This window comes from Salvelinus sp. IW2-2015, linkage group LG10 (assembly GCF_002910315.2).
Source record: "Salvelinus sp. IW2-2015 linkage group LG10, ASM291031v2, whole genome shotgun sequence".
Classification (NCBI taxonomy): Eukaryota; Metazoa; Chordata; class Actinopteri; order Salmoniformes; family Salmonidae; genus Salvelinus; species Salvelinus sp. IW2-2015.
Window position 1 is genome coordinate 16,665,775 of NC_036850.1, and position 17,949 is coordinate 16,683,723.

The 17,949-nt window shown below is 44.4% G+C and overlaps 1 protein-coding gene across 1 annotated transcript in view; it reads right to left on the reverse strand.

The window, feature by feature from the left end:
• LOC111969390 (cingulin-like protein 1) overlaps positions 1-16,738 on the reverse strand; it is a 43,572-nt gene extending 26,834 nt beyond the window's left edge. Inside the window, 8 exon segments of the mRNA XM_023995492.2 lie at positions 6,228-6,440; positions 6,745-6,883; positions 7,852-8,000; positions 8,658-8,756; positions 9,318-9,414; positions 11,395-11,489; positions 11,622-13,335; positions 16,590-16,738. Coding sequence (XP_023851260.2) covers positions 6,228-6,440; positions 6,745-6,883; positions 7,852-8,000; positions 8,658-8,756; positions 9,318-9,414; positions 11,395-11,489; positions 11,622-13,286 — 2,457 coding nt within the window. The 5' untranslated portion in view covers positions 13,287-13,335; positions 16,590-16,738.
• Between the last annotated feature and the right edge of the window lie 1,211 nt (positions 16,739-17,949).

Below are 17,949 nucleotides of genomic sequence, written 5' to 3' on the forward strand. Positions count from 1 at the left end.
CCTTCAGAAAGTCATTATATTAGGACAAAACACTGACATTGAGCATAGTACTTCTTTTAACTCTTGGACGAAAGCCAGACCTTGGGGAATCATGCTGTCTGGTCGGGCTGGAGGAAAATCACAGGCAAATGACTGGGCTTTGAATGTCAGAGCGGAGGTCAGATCCTGCTGGAGGGAGAGTGACCAGTGCCACTTGCAACCTGAGCAGACTACGCCACTGGACAGTAAGTCCATGCTAAATACTTTGCCTGTACTTGCCAGTACTCCCTACTCTGTTGGATGTTGAAAAGCAATGTACCAACACAAAACAACCTATTGAGTGGAGAAACCACATATTTCCTAAGTCTTGGTGTGAGCGAGTTAGCTTTCTACCTCTGGTCTTAAAGCTGCGGTACATCACAGTCTTGAGCACACTGACCCTCTACTCCACACTCCTGGGGGTATTAGTTGGAATCCCCAAAGCCTTGCATGCATTTTGGCAAAGCAGGCTCCCTCCCCACCAGCTCAGCTCTGCAAGGCAGTGACGCAGCAGAGGAACAATAGGCCCATGAATTCAGGCTACAGCCTCCTTTCACACAGGCACGACCCTCACATGACAGAGGAACCACTTCTCTCACTACAAACACAAACAACCAGCTCTATGCAAGGAGATGCAACCAAAATGGGTGTGCATCCAATGAGCCAGTGAAAAACTATTTATGGGCAGAACATTACAGGTAGCAGGATATCACAGTTCATCTAAACAATTCTGAGAAGCCGTCCTAACTCCCAAGTCTTTTTGAAGGCAAATTCTTCAAACAGGGAAGAACATGAGAGCAAACAGATGGACACAAAAAGTGCTGAACTTTGGCTGTGACACCCATTCCTCTCTTTTGCTGGTAGATTTCAAGAGAAATCCCTTCCCTCTATCAATCCCTATATTTCTCCCTCCCTTGATCCCTCCCTCCCTTCCCAGTAAATCCTCACCTTCCAGCAGTGCCGGGAAGGGAACACAGCAGATCGCTATCATCAACTGAGGAAACACACTGCCTCCTGTGGGACTCTTTACCTTCAAACAGCCCTGAGGAGGTGCTCACCAGGCCACATGGCTTCAATGATTACACACAAAAAGAAGTCAGTCACAGAGAAAATAGAGACAGGCAGGAATCACTCAAGTGGAGGGCTAGAAGCTGGGGGATGGAGCTGCCAGTGTGTCAGGGGATGTATGAGATAGGGCTATAAGGGCTGAGGCTTGGGACTGTGGATAATTCATTTAGGAATGACTGTATGGGTAGGGTGGAGGGAGGTAGAGGATCAAGGCTGAGGGATGAGAGTGGGCTGGAGCTGGGAATGGGGTTTGAGCCTGGAAATGGGACTAGGGCTGGTACTAGAGGCTGGGGTTGGGACTACGGGTTGGGGCTGTCTGGGGTCTGGGGTTGTGGCCCTCAGAGAGCGTTGAGAATCAGGAATGTCCCTGAGAGGGGGTATAACAGCAGCCACCTGAAGAGCCATGGTCACGTCCCACCCTTCCCGACCCCACCCACTGGTCAGAGCTGGAGCACTGTAACAGAATCTGCAGGAGGGAGGGGGTCTGCTGGGTGCACATTCTCTAACCAGCCAGAAACATTTTCTGACACACCCTTCTCGCTGCTCACTGTACCTTATCAGTTCACATTTTTCACATTCCCTCAAGTCTCCCTGTTGTGAAAAACCTGACTTCCACAGAACTGATCTACAATAAGTAACTTATAGTAAGGCTACAGTCTGATTATAAATTCTCTATGAATACTGTTGTTTGACCTCTATAGGTTCTACCTCTATAGATTAACATCTAAAGAATGGACCATGCTACAACTCAATAAAAATACAATTGAACCTAAAATGTAATGACACAAAACAAACATATACATATTTTCAGGAGATGTCCACTCCATAACACATCTGACCCACTTCATTCAGCATATCCCAACCATATCTCAAACCCCTGCTGCTATTATTGTGTGAAACAAACTCATCATTCATCTACTGAGGTCCACAATTATCCCTGCCCTTTCAATGGATGAACAGAGAGAGAGAGGAGGAACAATGAGGAAAAATGCACAACTCATGAACTACAGCTCATTAGATTAGTGACGGCTTGCCACTGCAATTAACGAGCAACGGGAACAACGGGAACAATTTAGTGCTCCAGTTTCCAGCATTATTCTCTGCATGGGGCAGCCCTATCAATGCACATTTCATGGCCGAAGGAGAGAGGAGCAGCGTTTCGATGGGAGACAGGACAGATGAATGCCAGACCGTGCACACTTTATACTAAGCAATTCAGCAGGCTGTGCGGTCGCTCACTCACATGCAGAAATGTTTATTACTTTCAATCCTGCCAATACCTGGTGGATAAAAGTACAGTAGACTGAAACTGCCATAAATAGTTTTTGTGTGTGACAACCTAACAATGGATTGGTATTTGAAGGGAAAGGCCCAAATTACTGAAGATAAACCCAAACTGATAGCAGCCAAACTGTCTGAATACTGAGTAACAATAAGGTCAGACATCTTGTCACTTGTTTATAAAGCACTGGTGGTGAATTCTTGATGACAAACTCTTCCCCTCAAGCAAGAACAACAAGGCTGGCTGCTGTGTCGACCCCCACCACAGCAGGAGGAAGCTGGGGACAAGGAGAGGACTTCCAGGCCCTGACACAAACAGGAAGCATGTGAGCCAGGCAACACCTAGTCAACACAATGCTCCTCTAGCCTTGTCAGTGTGGTTCTCTTATGCCTCTCTCCTCCATTAGCCCTATTTATGTTCTTACCTCACTGTTCTCTCTACCACTTCCTTACCCTGTCTTCTCTTTACTAGTCCATTTCCCTCTCCCCATCCCCTCTCCCAAGTCTTTAAAAGGCTTTGTTTGGTCATATGTTTCTTCCTGTTGAGCCACCCAGTAAAATCTGTTTATAGCAAAACCACACCTCAACATCATGAAATACATCCTAAAGCTTCTTAATGACACTATATGTCATCTAGGGTAAACAGAGTCCAATAAGTTCCCATGAAAAGTGATGACAAGTTAGTTTAACTGTCAGATAGCTGAGTCTTTTTTTATCTTGGTTGGTTCAGCTGAACTACAGAGAAGGGAGTGTTTTGCCCAGCACAGTTTAACCGTTTTCAGACTTGTTTTTCAGCCTTCAGCTGGGGTTGTTATTACAGTGTGTGCGGTGAAATGCAGTTAGGCAAGTGCAAGAAGAGAGAGGAGTAGAGCAGTTCATGTATAGAACTATGACATTCTCTAACACCGGCACCATCCAGTCAATGATTCACTAACCCCTAGAGGACTTTCCAGACATTCATTCAAGTATGCATACTGTATGTAATATTTTAATCTCAATAAACACAAAGGCCTGATTTCCTTATAATAACACATAATGAGGGTTTCATTTCCTCAATAAATAAACAATGGAACACTAAAGTTATACAAATTCAATGGCCTTTGGATAGCATTCATTATTTACTTGTTCCAAACAAATGAAATATCTTAACAGCTGGTAGACAATGATGGGGGCGTAATCTTATTTTTCCAATTCCAATACACAGCAGTCATAAGGTAAGACGGTCCTATTGTGTTAGTTACTAAAATTAAGCTTAATTTTGAGGCACAACTTTGAAGCTGGTCGAAATTTCCTGGTCATTTCACTTCAAAGCTATCGAATATCTACTGATGCTAAACATATGGCAACAAAAACCTTCCCAAACAAACCTTCTAAACAAACACTTTACTACCCAAAGTACACGTGATGCCATACTCAAGGGTTTGCCCAAATCTCCCATTAACATCAATACACCCAGAAAACAGGTGACGTCCTGGGGACATTTGGCGACGTGCCCATTAAATCCCGAAAGGGTTTCGTCACAACGTTATCCCACTGACATTCTAAGAACTTTCTAAAAACGTTGCGTGATGTACTCAAGGGAACGTTCTCTGGGGGACCTTTTCCGGGGACCGGTTTGTCCCGGGGATGTTTTTAGGATGTTCTTGGGATGTTATGTCATGGTCCTCTGGAGGTTTTGTCTAGTTCCTGTTAGTAACGGGGCCTTCCCGAGGACGTTTTTGGGCATTCTTGTGATATTGTGTCATGGTCCCATGAAGGTTCTTGGGACATTGTGTCATGGTCTCCTGGAGAGTTTTGTCACGTGTCCCACGTGTCCCAAACCATTATAAGCAAAGTAATGAAATGATATGGGGGTTTTAAGGTAAGTGGTACGCTGTTCAGCTAATAGTGTACAAATCTTTAATGAATGAAAATATGATCACATTTGACACGATCACTTTTTAAAATGACCCCAAATGGAAATTGAACTCTGAATTTGGGTATGCTGATCTTTCTGCTGCGCCACAAAGTCTGTAGAATTTAAAAGTCCCTGACACCTTCATTACCTATAATACATCTCTGCACTTAGCGAAAGAGTGCCATCTACACTGCTCTTTTAGTTATCAGTTCCTCTGACTATTCTCTCATTGATTTAATTGACTTATTTCAGCAATTTGGGTTTTCATTATAGTTTGGGTTTTCATTATATTTGTCTAATATTGGTGGGGCATATTATTCTGTTTTAATGTTACTCCTGAACAGTGGTGGGCCGTCAGGGCCTGCAAGGCCTTCTCTGCTGGCCTAAACATCATCAGAATACATATATTTTTTAAATATATTTTCCCACAAATATGTATTAAATTATTCCCCAGAGTAAGAGTTATACTCTTCATTTCATAGCTTTCCTCTTGGTTGCACTGCTTCCAGCCCCAGGTTGAGATTTGGAGGGCTGGTCTTTATGTTAGATCTTTTATCCAATCATATTCAGCCATCATGTGTTGCCAGGGGTCTAAAATCTGCTCTCAGGCCTTCAGAATCAACAGTGCGGGCGCTTGTAGCTTAAAGTGAATGGAAATTAAAATTTTGTGTCAACCAATCAGCTTTAGAGTTGGCTATTGTACGCCTGCTGGCTGGCTCCAGTGTTACACAGGAGCCAGCTAGCAGGCGTAGGGCGTCCACGTCTTTTGATTGGATTACCAATATTGAGAGGCAGGTCCTATGGGCAGGTCTATGCAGATCTAGGAAACTCTACTAAGCTGTTTTTTGAACCCACAATGGCGGAAGGAGGAGAAGATATCGATTTCGTCGAGGATATAATTATAACGCCATTCTCAAGACGAACTTTTCAAGAAAAGTTAGACATTGTAAGGAGAGGTCGCCCGACGCCACAAAGCCTGTCACAGGCGGGAAAGGGGTTCGTTCGCTCGCCACTTTCAAAGTTTCAACTACGAGCGCTGTCAATGGCTCAAAGGCTCGAGAAGCACTGCAAACTGTACTGCTGGGAATGCCTATTATTTGCAAGTGATCGATTTGGTGTTTGGAGCCACACTGGCTTTGCAAACTTGAGTTGTCTGTTAAACACTGTTTACCCAAAAATTTCAATTTGTCAATTTCAAGGTGACGCAACGCCTGGTTATACTGCGTTTCTGTCTAAATGTATAGTGTCTAGAGCCATGGCATAATTGATGATAATAAGAGGTGGATTAATTCGGGTGGGACTGTGTAGTACCTCACTGAAGGCCTAGGCCCCAGGCCCACGGCACGCCACTGCTCCTGAATCACTATGTATTTTTAATGGAGCTGAGATTTACTTTGAAGTGCAAAGTGTAGGAATAAGCCTGCTACAGGTGAAATCAGTTACTGATACAAACATGGTGGCGTAGCAGGAAGATTGGAATTCCATGAACTAAGATGTTCCAGGTGAGGACATGTTAAGCAATAATCACTGTATGAATAAACATACACAATGTAATCATGTATGTTAAATATGTAACACTGTTTGTGGTGTGGGTATCCCTAGCATTGCCAAAAGACAAAGACACGCACCCCCCCCCCAAAAAAAAAGACAAAGAGCTGTGACTAGAACAGTGGTCCACCAATCAGGGCCTTGATGGGATTGGCAACAGGGGTGATGTATAATGAAAGTAGGGTGCGTGTGCCCTGGTTAAAATGTTTTTTTTTGGTGGAGGATAACGTTTCTTTGCAACCATCAGGTGGCGTCCCGGGACAAACCGGGAACTAGACAAAACCTCCATGGGACCATGACACAACGTCCAAAGAACGACCTAAAAACGTCCTCAGGGGCGTCCCCGTATCAACCAGGAACTAGACAAAGCCTCCAAGGGACCATGACACAAGGGACCAAGAATGTCCTAGGTTACCTGTTTGGCCTTCTCCACAGACGTCTGCAGCTTGCGGATCTCCTTCTCATACTGCTCCCTCAGTTTATCCACCTCCTGGTCGTGTGTGGCAACCTCCTCCTTCAGTGCTCCCTTCAGGGCAGTCAACTCCCTCTCCCTCCTCCTCAGCACCTCCTCCTGCTCCTCCTTGGCCAGCAGCACCTCCTGTAAGTCCAGCTTCATTTGCATCAGCTCCTATATAGGAGGAGAGGAGGAAGTGGTGACAGTGTCTCGCTAAAATCTCACCCTGAGATTAACTGCTACCTCAACAGGTGACGTGCACAGAAATCTCCAGCACTGCCATTATTGCCTGAGTAATTATGCTTCAGCAAATGTGCCAGAAAGAATAACATGTTTACACATTACCAACACTGGCACTACAATGGTATTGACATGGTGGTTATTATGGGACTGCAAAGCCCTTTCCATGCAGGCCGCTAAGCTCCTCTATGTCAACGCTCTCTCCTCTGAGAGTTGTGGGACCTGGCCTGTGTTTTACCTCCATCATGGCATCCTTCTCTCCGTCTGTCACCACCGTCTTGGCGCCATCCAGCTCGTCGTGCATCTCTGACAGCTGGTCCTGCAGGTCCCTGATCTCCGTCTGGTACTGCTCCCTCTCCATCTTCACCTGGAACAGCCTGCCAGACCGCACAGAGAAGCATACAGTCACAACACACACACCATCACCTGAACACCTGCACCCTGCTTCACACAATGGAACGATACCACCTGCGCTCTGTCAGAAACGCCTGTTCTCCAGGCTAACAGGAGCTATGATGAGCACCTGGGCACTGATCTACCAATCACATCACAGTCACACCACCTGCCTACTTCAACACAGAGAGGGTTTGTTTAGTGACAGGGGGTCATGCACGCAGATGTAGAGTAAGTAGACTGAACACTACTTATTCGCCAGCTCAGTGTACTTATTCCCACATACTGACATGAACCTTTTTCAAAATAGAGAATCCATTCTTGAAAAATTGAATCAATTATACAATGAATGAGAGTAGTTGAGTGATTCTTTCTAAATAAGGCGGGCCCCTCTCTGTCTCTGTCTCTTATTTCTATGGAGTCCATGACATAGACGTCTCTATGTCATTAGATTACAGGGGAGTCTGGCTCCACAGGGCCTCCACTGTCAGCTGCCATCCGCCAGGACGGCCAGTCTCTATTGTGATTGTCCATGATCAGGATCAACAAATCCATCCCCAGGTTTAAGAGACTAGTCCAACATCAACAGACATTTAACAACAGACATCTACTTTGTAGGGCTTTGGTGGGACTCTGCAGTGTACATTAACACAAAATGTCAGAGGGGAAGCAGAACTATAGGGGGCCAGTATTTTCAGACAAAGACAGAAACTCAATGCCCGAAAAGAGATTGCAAGCCCAAGGAACACATTATAATCATCCTGTGACTACAGAAAACAACCTACAACTTTCTCCTACACAAAAAAAAGAGACATAGATAAACAACTTTCCCCCGATAAGAGTCTTAAATCTGAGGATTATCCCCATTGTGCTGGTTTCTTAAGCCGGGCTTTGTCGACCTGTCACTCCTTGCCTCACAGTGCATGCCCTGGTCTGGTGGTCAGTCACTTACTCCTCCAGTGTGGTGCGGAGCTCAGCCTCTGTTTTGGCCAGTTTGTCCCTCAGTCGGGAGCATTCCTCCTGGCTCCTTTCCAGCTCCGTCTGCAGGTCCTTCACCTCCGCTCCGGCTTTTTCATGTGCCTCAGTCAGACCCATCTGCTTCTTTAACACGCAAGGACACACGCACACACACACTTTAATAAAACACCATTCCTCTCACCACACCAAATAAATATGAAATGCATGACATTCATAGTATAGTATCTGAATGACAGTTTTGACAGTATCTAACCAACAAACTCAGTGGCTGTGATGTCTACTGGTCCGCTTAAGTTAGGTATTAGCACCAATAGGATTATTGTGTCTTAAGAGGCGGGAGCCAGGGATTCTCATGTCCTGCACAGACATCCAAGATAGCAGCTAGGTTCAACATGTCTGACATGGTGTCACGGCCGTCGAAAGAACTGGACCAAAGCGCAGCGTGGTGAGCGTACATATTCCTTTTTATTAGAATGACGACGACAAAACAATAAACAATACAAAAACGACCGTGAAGCTTAAGGGCTATAGTGCCAGAAACAAAGACAACTTCCCACACCGAAAGGAGGGAAAAGGGCTACCTAAATATGGTTCCCAATCAGAGACAACGATAGACAGCTGTCCCTGATTGAGAACCATACCTGGCCAAAACAAAGAAATACAAAAACATAGAAAATAGAACATAGAATGCCCACCCAAATCACACTCTGACCAAACCCAAAATAGAGACATAAAAATCTCTCTAAGGTCAGGGCGTGACACATGGCATCATAGTATTACCTTGGTTTGCTCCTCCAGCTGCTTTTTCAGTTCAACAACTTCCTTCTCCAGTGCTACCCTCTGTTCCTGGGCTTTGGCTTGGGTAGCCATGTCAGGAGACTGGGAGGGGGAACAGAGACAGGAGTTATATTTGAATCCATTTACCTTTTCAAAACCACTCACAATATATTTGCATGATAGCATTACTCTAAGATGTCTTATTTTCGTAAAATACAAAAACATGTGTTTTGCTTTGGGTCATGGCAGATCTCAGTGAACAAAATGAAGGGTGGTGACTAGTTTCTCCCCATAACGCACAGGTTTATACATGGCGGTAAGTGGAGGCTGGGGGGAGGAGCTACTGGCTCATTGTATTGGCTGGAATGGAATATATGGAACGGAGTCAAACCTGTGGTTTCCATATGTATGATGTGTTTGATACTGTTCCATTTATTCCATTCCAGCCATTACAATGAGCGCGTCCTCCTATAGCTCCTCCCACCAGCCTCCACTGATGGAGGTGGTAACGACAGTGGCTGTTGTCAATGCTAGGTAAACACAGCCTGGTGCGTTGTATGCTGCTCACCAAGTGAAAGCTTCTGGCCTAAGGCTAAGATAAGAGGCTCACAGATTTAGCTGTTTGTTGAGTTAAATTACAACAACTCCACAACAATGCCTCACTTTGTTGTCGCTCCCCGCTGCCCGCGACTTTAATGTCTGGATCTTCTCAAACACCAGGTTGACCTTCCTCTTGGTGGTGTCCTCGTTATCAGTGCTCCTGCGGGGACACACACACACGCACACACACAGTCAGAACACAGGTGCACTCCCACACTCGGCTGATCTGAGGGTAAAGAGGGGTCTCTGTGTGTGGTAGGTGGATCAGATTAGGGTCTAATCCCAGACTGTTCTGGTTCCTGCTCTGCCGGGGGCCAACTGCTTTGATGTGTCACCTCGCGACCCGATCAACCTCATTATGCCCATCCATTAGGAGGCACATGCAGGGGAATCCCTGGCCCTGCTATGGAACCTGGCTGTATGCAGGGTGCACCCTCTCTCTTCCTAGATCGGCCACAACCCGGGGAAAGGTTCTAAGGTTCCATTCCATTCCACTACCTGACAGGGGAGTTCTAGCCCCCCTCCTTCATAAAAGTTTAATAACTTCAGCTGGTGAATGTTTGTCCTTTCTTTGATGACTCAGTGTCAGAACACCACTTCCATCTGTGTTCCTTTCCATTGACTTCTGACCCTTGACCTGTGACCTGACACACCCAAAGCAGTTTCCTGAACTCACTGGGCATCGAAAAAGCCTGGAGCACACATGGAATGTAGACACTGAGGAACTGAGGCACTTTAGAAGTTTAGGATTTAAAATGCAAAACTTCTAAAACCATGGACACAAATGTACAGTCCAACCATGATACAATGCTCTGTGAGAGACACAGAACTTGACCTGGGATTGGATAGGAACTCTAAGATCCAACTTTACTGGTGCTGTGATTGAAATGTTATCCTATTGGATATATGCACAGGACTTTCAGACTTGGCTTCTTGATGAACATACTTGGGGGGGGGGGGTTAAGCCTTTTAAACCCCCCCCCCCCCCCAAAGCCTCTTAACCTAGTCTAGCTATAAAACTTTCAGAGAGTGAAACCAGCTACGCTATAGCTTTAGCTGGTGTACCTTGGTACTGAACAACAACGAAACTGTCTAGCACCTCATATTACTATTTAATAATATAAACCATCATGTATCACCCTTACCAGTTCATCTATCTTAAACCATGAAGTACACCATAGAGATACTAATCTGATAGGGTATCTATGTGAGATGCTTCCCACTGATAACTCCTCCATTTCCACCTACTGTAAGTGATGGGATTTACAGTGTCGGGTGAAAGGAGAACATCAAGAATCAGGTGATAAGCAGAGCAGGGTTGATCCCCTACATTCCTCAGTAGAGAGGGAGAGAGAGACAGGGAGAAATAGAACTGGGAAGAGGAACGAACACCACTAAGCAGCTGCATCGACCACAGCTTAGATATGGAGGTGGAGACTGAATGGGAGTATAAATTCCTTCACTTTTATCACAAACAGTCAGACTCAGATAAAAAACGTTTAAGTGCTCCCATGGGGCTTTTTTCTTCAAATGGTGCATTACTTAAAAATGCACTATGTAGAAATTGTTCCTCTATTTCCTGTTTGCAAAATGTTTAATAGTTTGCTTAATTTCAGTTTATGTGGCAAAAGAAGCAAGTATACTGTATAGAATCAATGTACTATCTATCTTGTTCATAACCAAAAATATTGTACTTTCAGATGTTTGAAGCTGGTGTACAAAACCGAAAGTAAAAAAGGCAAAAACAAAACTTAAGAATGGGAAGCATAGAAATAGCTCACATAGAACAGATCTACCACTGCTTAGACTTGCTTTTAATGAGAATGACAGCGCTATAACACATATTTCTATGTGAATTTCTATGTAAATTTGGGTAGCCCAAAAAATTACATATTGCAGCTTTAAGAGTGTAACTTGGCACATGTTATGTTTAAACTGTGCAGTTTACTGCCCACTGCATAGTGAAAGTGATACTCATGGCATCATCATGTTGCCTACTAGTGTATTAATATATTACCAATTCATACAAAATATCTAACATTAATACCCTTTAGATTTAATGGACATTGCTGTAAAACTGGAAATTGTTGTGCAATAAAAAGCGAACCAGGAACATTACATCAGTGAAGTAAAAACTCACCCATCCTTGAGGTAATTAAACAAAATCTGTTTTGCCGTCTCTTCATGTGTTTGTTGTGAAAGCTCCTGCTGACCTTTCAAAAGATCAGGTGTCACCTGGATGCAAGAGGAAATAARCAGAGAGCCATCAGAGTTCTGACAGATAMTTTCACATGCAGYTAYGTAGTAATAGAGAATGATTTGTTAAACAACTAACCTAACTGTAATCATAAATAATGTATTGTTTACCTGCACATCCAWMTCTGCACTAGGCTTCTTGCCMAAGTTAGAGGAAGGCWTGGATAGMGAGGTTGTAGCCACACTTGTTAAAATCTTTGTGCTTGGTGAAGATTGACCATCCTCAGCATCTGTACTGTCCAGGGGTAACGTAGAGGAGCGATTTAGCACCRCCTTATACCCCTGGATGGAGCCTGCTGCTTTAGAGGTCATGCTCTGAGGGGAGCCTGGAGCACTGCTACCACAGGCCGWAGCTTTGGCACTTGGCTTCCCCTCCACCGCTGTCACCCAGGAGTCTTTACTCCCAGACAYCTTCTGCAGATACAGYTGTGAGGGGCGGAGGACGTGCTCCGTGGACCTCCCCTGGTTCTTGCTAAACTCATCCATGTATTCCGACTCTCCCYGGAGGCTAAAGGGAAGGGCGCTGTCCACACTCCTAGAGCGCTTCCTGTCCTCTGGRTTRATCCTGTTCCTGCGGCCCGCCCTGCCCCGTCGCTGGTGACCACCATCCTTACCGTCAAACTTGYCGATGAGCTCRTCCACGCCGGGGATGGAGCCTGTGTCRATGTCTCGGCCYGTGCCGGGTTGGAAGGGRATGTAGCGTCGGTTCTGGTGGCGGTTGATGGTATCTGCGTACAGCGCCTCCAGCTGGTCGGTAGAGGAGGTAGAGGAGTGGCGGGAGCGGGACGAGGACTGCAGCACGGGGCCGCTGGAGTCAACTCTGCGTAGGGGGAGGATGTCTGGCTCATGGCGGCTGCGCTCCAGGCTAGAGTTGGCACTGTTAATGGAGCTGGCGGACTGGCAGGAAGCCTTGGTCTGCTCACTGGGAGGGCTGGACACAGCATAGGGCTGGGGTATGGGGACRCGTTGGGGCAGCTGGGRCTGGGGTGGAGACTGAGACTGGGGWGGAGACKGGGGTTTGGATTGTGGCAGAGACTGGGGTTGGGGTTTGGACAGGTGCTGAGACTTGRGTTTGGACTGGGGCTGGGCCACCTGGRTCTGAGKCTTAGACTGTGGCTGAGCCAGCTGGGCTTGAGGCTTGGATTGAGACTGGACTAGTTTGGTTTGAGGCTTAGAGGGGGCTGGCTGGGGCTGGGGCTTGGGCTGAGGCTGTGTTCTCTCCTGCAGGGCAGGACTCCTCCTATGACCCAGGCTGGATGACCTGGCATGGGCGACTACTGGGGAGGTGGATCTGGGAGAAGAGCCCTGGTAGGTGCTCCCAGTCTCCGCCAGGGACATCGGCCGGGAAGGCATGCTGTGGTTACCGTCCAGGTTCAAGGTGTTGTTCTCTGGGTCATAAGGCTTGAGGATCTCTGGGTGCCTCTGGAAGTTCAGCAGGGTGGACGCTGGCTTCTTCCCCTGCTCTGTGACTCCATTGTGAGAGCCCCCAAACTGCATCTGTTTCTGGGACCTGTACTCAACAAAGGGGCTGTCAGAAACAGCCTCCCTGCTTTCTTTGAAGTCATACTCATGGTAGTTGTCAATAAAGGATCCCTGTGTGTCATTGTAGCCGTTACTATTAGGATCTGTATAGGAGTTGGACCCACGGTCCTGGTTGTTCAGCACCACGTACGGGTGTCCATCAATCCCCTGGACCCTAATGCTGAGGCCATAGGAGCCAGCTCCATTGTGAGGCCTGGAAGAGCGGGCCGGCTGATTGACTCTGTACGACTCCATCAGGAATGCAGCAAGATAATAAATCCCTCTCCCTGGATCAGGCCCACCTCTGTAAAAAAAGGGCATAATCTGGTTTAGTCTGAAATGAGATGCCATCAGATTTAATAACGTCAGCAAATGTTTCACTGCTCCATGGCCTGCTAATGAGAGTTAAAGCCTCACAACATTTGATTATGTCATCTGGTCTAATTTTCCTTTTTTCTGTACATAATGGTCTCTGTGTCTAGAGAGTGGTTCCACAGAGAGCACCCTAACTGTTCAGCTCCACCACAGGTTGCCTAGCAGTTAAGAGCATTGGGCCAGTAACCGAAAGGTTGATGGTTTGAATCCTGAGCCAGCAAGGTGGAAAAATCTTCCATTCTGCCCTTGAGCAAGGCAGTTAACCCCCAAAAACAACAACAACTGCTCCCCGGGTGCCGATGACGCCGATTAAGGCAGCCCCCTGCACCTCTCTGATTCAGAGAGGTTGGGTTAAATGCGGTGCAATGCATTCAGTTGTGCAACTGACTTGGTACTCCCTTTTCCTGCCAATGAAGGAGTGAGGCACTGCACTGCCCTAAAATAACATAAGAGAGCCCAGTCTTTATCAACACACTGAACTTGAAAAACAGTGAGTCAACAATTCCTACACTCTTTTGAAGGGCAAATATGACCAGGTACTGTATAYGAAACCATAACAAGCAGGTTACTAACTGGCATCTTAATCCGCTGTAATAGGCTGTTACTAACAGGCATAAGTGAATAATTATATACATGGTGTGAATGAATATTTACTGCACATAAAGGTGTATTCAGGTCTAATGGCCTAACATTAAAAACTGGTATTACAGCATAGCGACAGACTCCAACGATATGTCACACTACACCTGGAAATCCTATAACTATGCGTAGCCGTAGCCTAAATCAAATCAAATCAAATTTTGAGGTATGGGGACGGTATACAGTAACCTTCTTGAATGTCTTTGCTAGTGAATGTGTGTGTGTGTGTGTGTGTGTGTGTGTGTGTGTGTGTGTGTGTGTGTGTGTAGAGGTGTAGAGGGCCTCTACACACAGTGTAGAGGGCCCTGGTTGGTGTAACAGTGTAGAGGGCCCTGGTTGGTGTAACAGTGTAGAGGGCCCTGGTTGGTATAACAGTGTACCATGGGAGGAGCAGGGTAATAGACCTACAGCAGGGCCATTGTCATCAACCCCACTTAACACCACAGCATTAAGAGAGGCACTACACCACTGAAGACAGGAACCTGTGCTGATAGGTTCAACTGTTTCTACTATACTTGCCCAAAATATACACAAGTAACTGAATATTTAGACCACCTTGATACTATTGGGTATTCACATTATAACACACAGATAAAGTAGAGATCAAGTTCTTTGACTCAAGTATCTGAGTGTCTTCTGAGTAAAGACATATRTTTGTGAATTATCTGCCAGATTACAAGTAGTGTGTAGTCTGAAGCTGAGGACAGAGCATAGGGYCATTTGACCCTAAGAAACAGGTCTGTATCAGCTAACAGGAAGGCCAGCAGCGACACACAGCATCACAGACATCAGTGGGCACCATGTGTTTGTATAGACAATGGGCTCTTATCAGAGACCTGTAGGCTCAGCTGATAATGTCCTATTCCACCCCCAAACAAACAAATGCATAGATGAATGTCATGAATGGCCTGGTGTTACAATAGCAGGACAAATTGTGATAGGGATGGGAGGGCTATGATTAGGAAACAAAGGTGACAGCAGATAATGTCACTTTGCACAGATGCACAGACATGCCCGCAAGGCCTTTGAGGAAAACTCTCTTTCAAACTGAAAACGAGTGTTGTCTAGTGCTCTACAGAACTGAACCAGCATGTTAATATCAGATGTGACAAGGAGAATAGAAGCGACGCAGCAGGCTCTTCCTGATTCTATTAATACTCAGAGGACAGAACCTCATACTTTCCAGCCATTGATTGGAAGGAAGAACAATGAGGCCAAGTTAGCCCCTTATCCAAAAGGAAAGGCACTGTGAAGGACAGAAAACAGCAGAAGACGACACAATAGCCTCTTTCACTCCAAGTATCACATGTATCCAACAACACAAGGGCTGTGAGGTGTGAGTGCAGCTCTTTTCCTCTCATTGTGTTACTCTTTGCAAGGGAGGAAACACTTGCTGAGCCAACTTCTCCCCCCTGCTCCTCTGCGATCCATAACTAGAGCACTACCCTCGCCACGGTCCCCCTACACCTCAGACCAAAGGTCAGTGCTGAGAGTGGGTTAGGATGTCAAGGCCCTGCCTTTGATCTTTCCAGGGAAACATTGAGAACAGAAAAAAAGGAGAATAATCTACATGTGCAATGCACTGACTGGTTCTCTACATCCTGGGGGTGTGTTGTTATCACAATACACCATTCAGGCCTGTAAAAGACAACTATAGGAGAGCACATTAGGACACTGCCTTGATTCCAGATTAAAAACTGAATACAAAAGAGTTACATTCATGGCAGATTTGATATTATTACTGTACTCATGACAGATTGAGTGTATTCATATTCCAGGGAGAGCTATTAAGTCTTAGAAATATTATGCAATTCATAATTCTAAATCCCTTAAACAGATTATTTATGGAAGAATATCAGTTACTTATAGCATGTTATGACATGTATATCCCATGCATTCATACCAAGTAAATAACAGAAAGTAATGGAATACCAGGAGAAAAGAGGCAGACATTTTATTCCAAGGAATTTGCTCTTGGGTAAATATAGCCATGCATGACTTTAATCATTTTTGCATACTGAATACATGAATGAATCTATTCATATTACAGAATGTGGTATATGATATTAAAGAATGTGTAACATGTTTGATTAAAAATCATTTTTGAATGCTGAATAGATTCATTTAGTTTACAACAATTCTTCAAATTCTAAATACATACTGAAAGTAATTTATACAAATAAATTGTATACAAACATATTCCTCTTTAATATCTATTGACTTAATAGAATGATTGTGTAAAAAATTGCTTTGCACTGATAATTTAATTGGAACAGGGCAAGATGAGCAAARTTTTCAAAAGTTTATACTGATGCTTTAGTTTAGGGTACAACAGGTGGTTTAACTTCTTATTTACATTAACATGAAATAACACGATTTTTTAATGTAGTTTTCTCTATGATTATTATTTTAAACAAGTAAACAATTTATCTGCATTTGTGCTTAAAGCGGCAACTGCCCAGTCAGTAACCTAAAGTTCCCACGCTATGACGCATTCAATGACTACTGTAACAGAAAGTGCAAGAAGGGAAACTTGTCACTTACCAGCTGCGCTTTACGAAAAATAATCGCGTATTAGTTGTTGCCAAACGTTTAAGTGGCATACTCCACGGAATTGTTCAAAATCTATTTGTTGCAGGTCATGTTTACTGAGTCAGTTCAGTTTAGAGACGCCTGAAGCTCTGCAATACCCCGCCCCCTGCTAAGAACTCTGTAAATCCGCCCATGTCAAGCCCTACTGCCAAACACTAAACCTCAAAACACTGACCTAGGAACAGATTGACAATGCCAACCTGAACACTCTCAAATTTTTGTCAATCAACCTGTTTGACAAAGTATCCCTTTATCAGTTTCGAAGATACTCTGTTGTGAGCCACAGTTGCAACAGTTTAGTAGGCCGTCATTGAAAATAATAATTTGTTCTTAACTGACTTGCCTAGTTAAATACAATTTAAAAAATAAAAATAGTTAGGCCCAGCTAAAGTCCATCATGCTGATTTCAGTATGAATAGCCCATATTGATGTTGATTGCAATTTGTGAATTAAAATGTAAATGTATACTGTATGGAACACGTCATATGGCAGGGTCCATCACGTACTATATCATCAACATTAATCATAAATGAAAATGTTGGTGAGCTATTTTACAAAATCCTTCAGGCCCAGTTATTGGATTTTCCATTAGCCCAACTAGGGATTTGTGGTTATAATAAAGCTACCAAAGAAAATATAACTGAAAAGTCCGCAATTAATAGTTGAACTTGTTTTTTTGGTTGTTGTTTTTTTATTATTATTATTTGTACGCAGATCATTTATGTTTACTGAAGCATATGGATTCACTGTACTGTGTGGACCACTCCCAATTTTCTCATCTATTTTTAAGACCAATAGCGTCATCTAGTGGATAATCACTTACCTCTATGCAATTTGCCTAGTGATTACTCTGGGTATAAGGCTGCTGTTATACACTGTTATACAGCACTTTTATAAGGTATGAAGGCCGACCTACAAGAAACCTCCCAAATTAGCAGTGTTGACTTTGTGATTTTTGTGAACATTCCAGTGCTATAAAAAAACACATTACAGAGTTATTACAGTATAATAACAGATATTTGAATATTTCTATTACAATACTTCCTATAATTTTTTACACCTAGTTCCCAAGCATGATGATAACGTTTTTTATAATTCTCATTCTTTAGTTGCTCTGAACCTTGAGAAAGAAAACCCCCCCAACAATTGCCCTCAGTCCTTGTTGTAGCACAGAGTAGGCATTTCAATGGCTCACACAAGGACTTTAATAAACGTTAAAATCACAGTTCTTTTGTTTAGAGGATAGCAAAGGGCATCAGCCACATTTGATTTGTTCCTTAGTTTCCCCTCCCTTTGTTGTGGCCCACTGTGT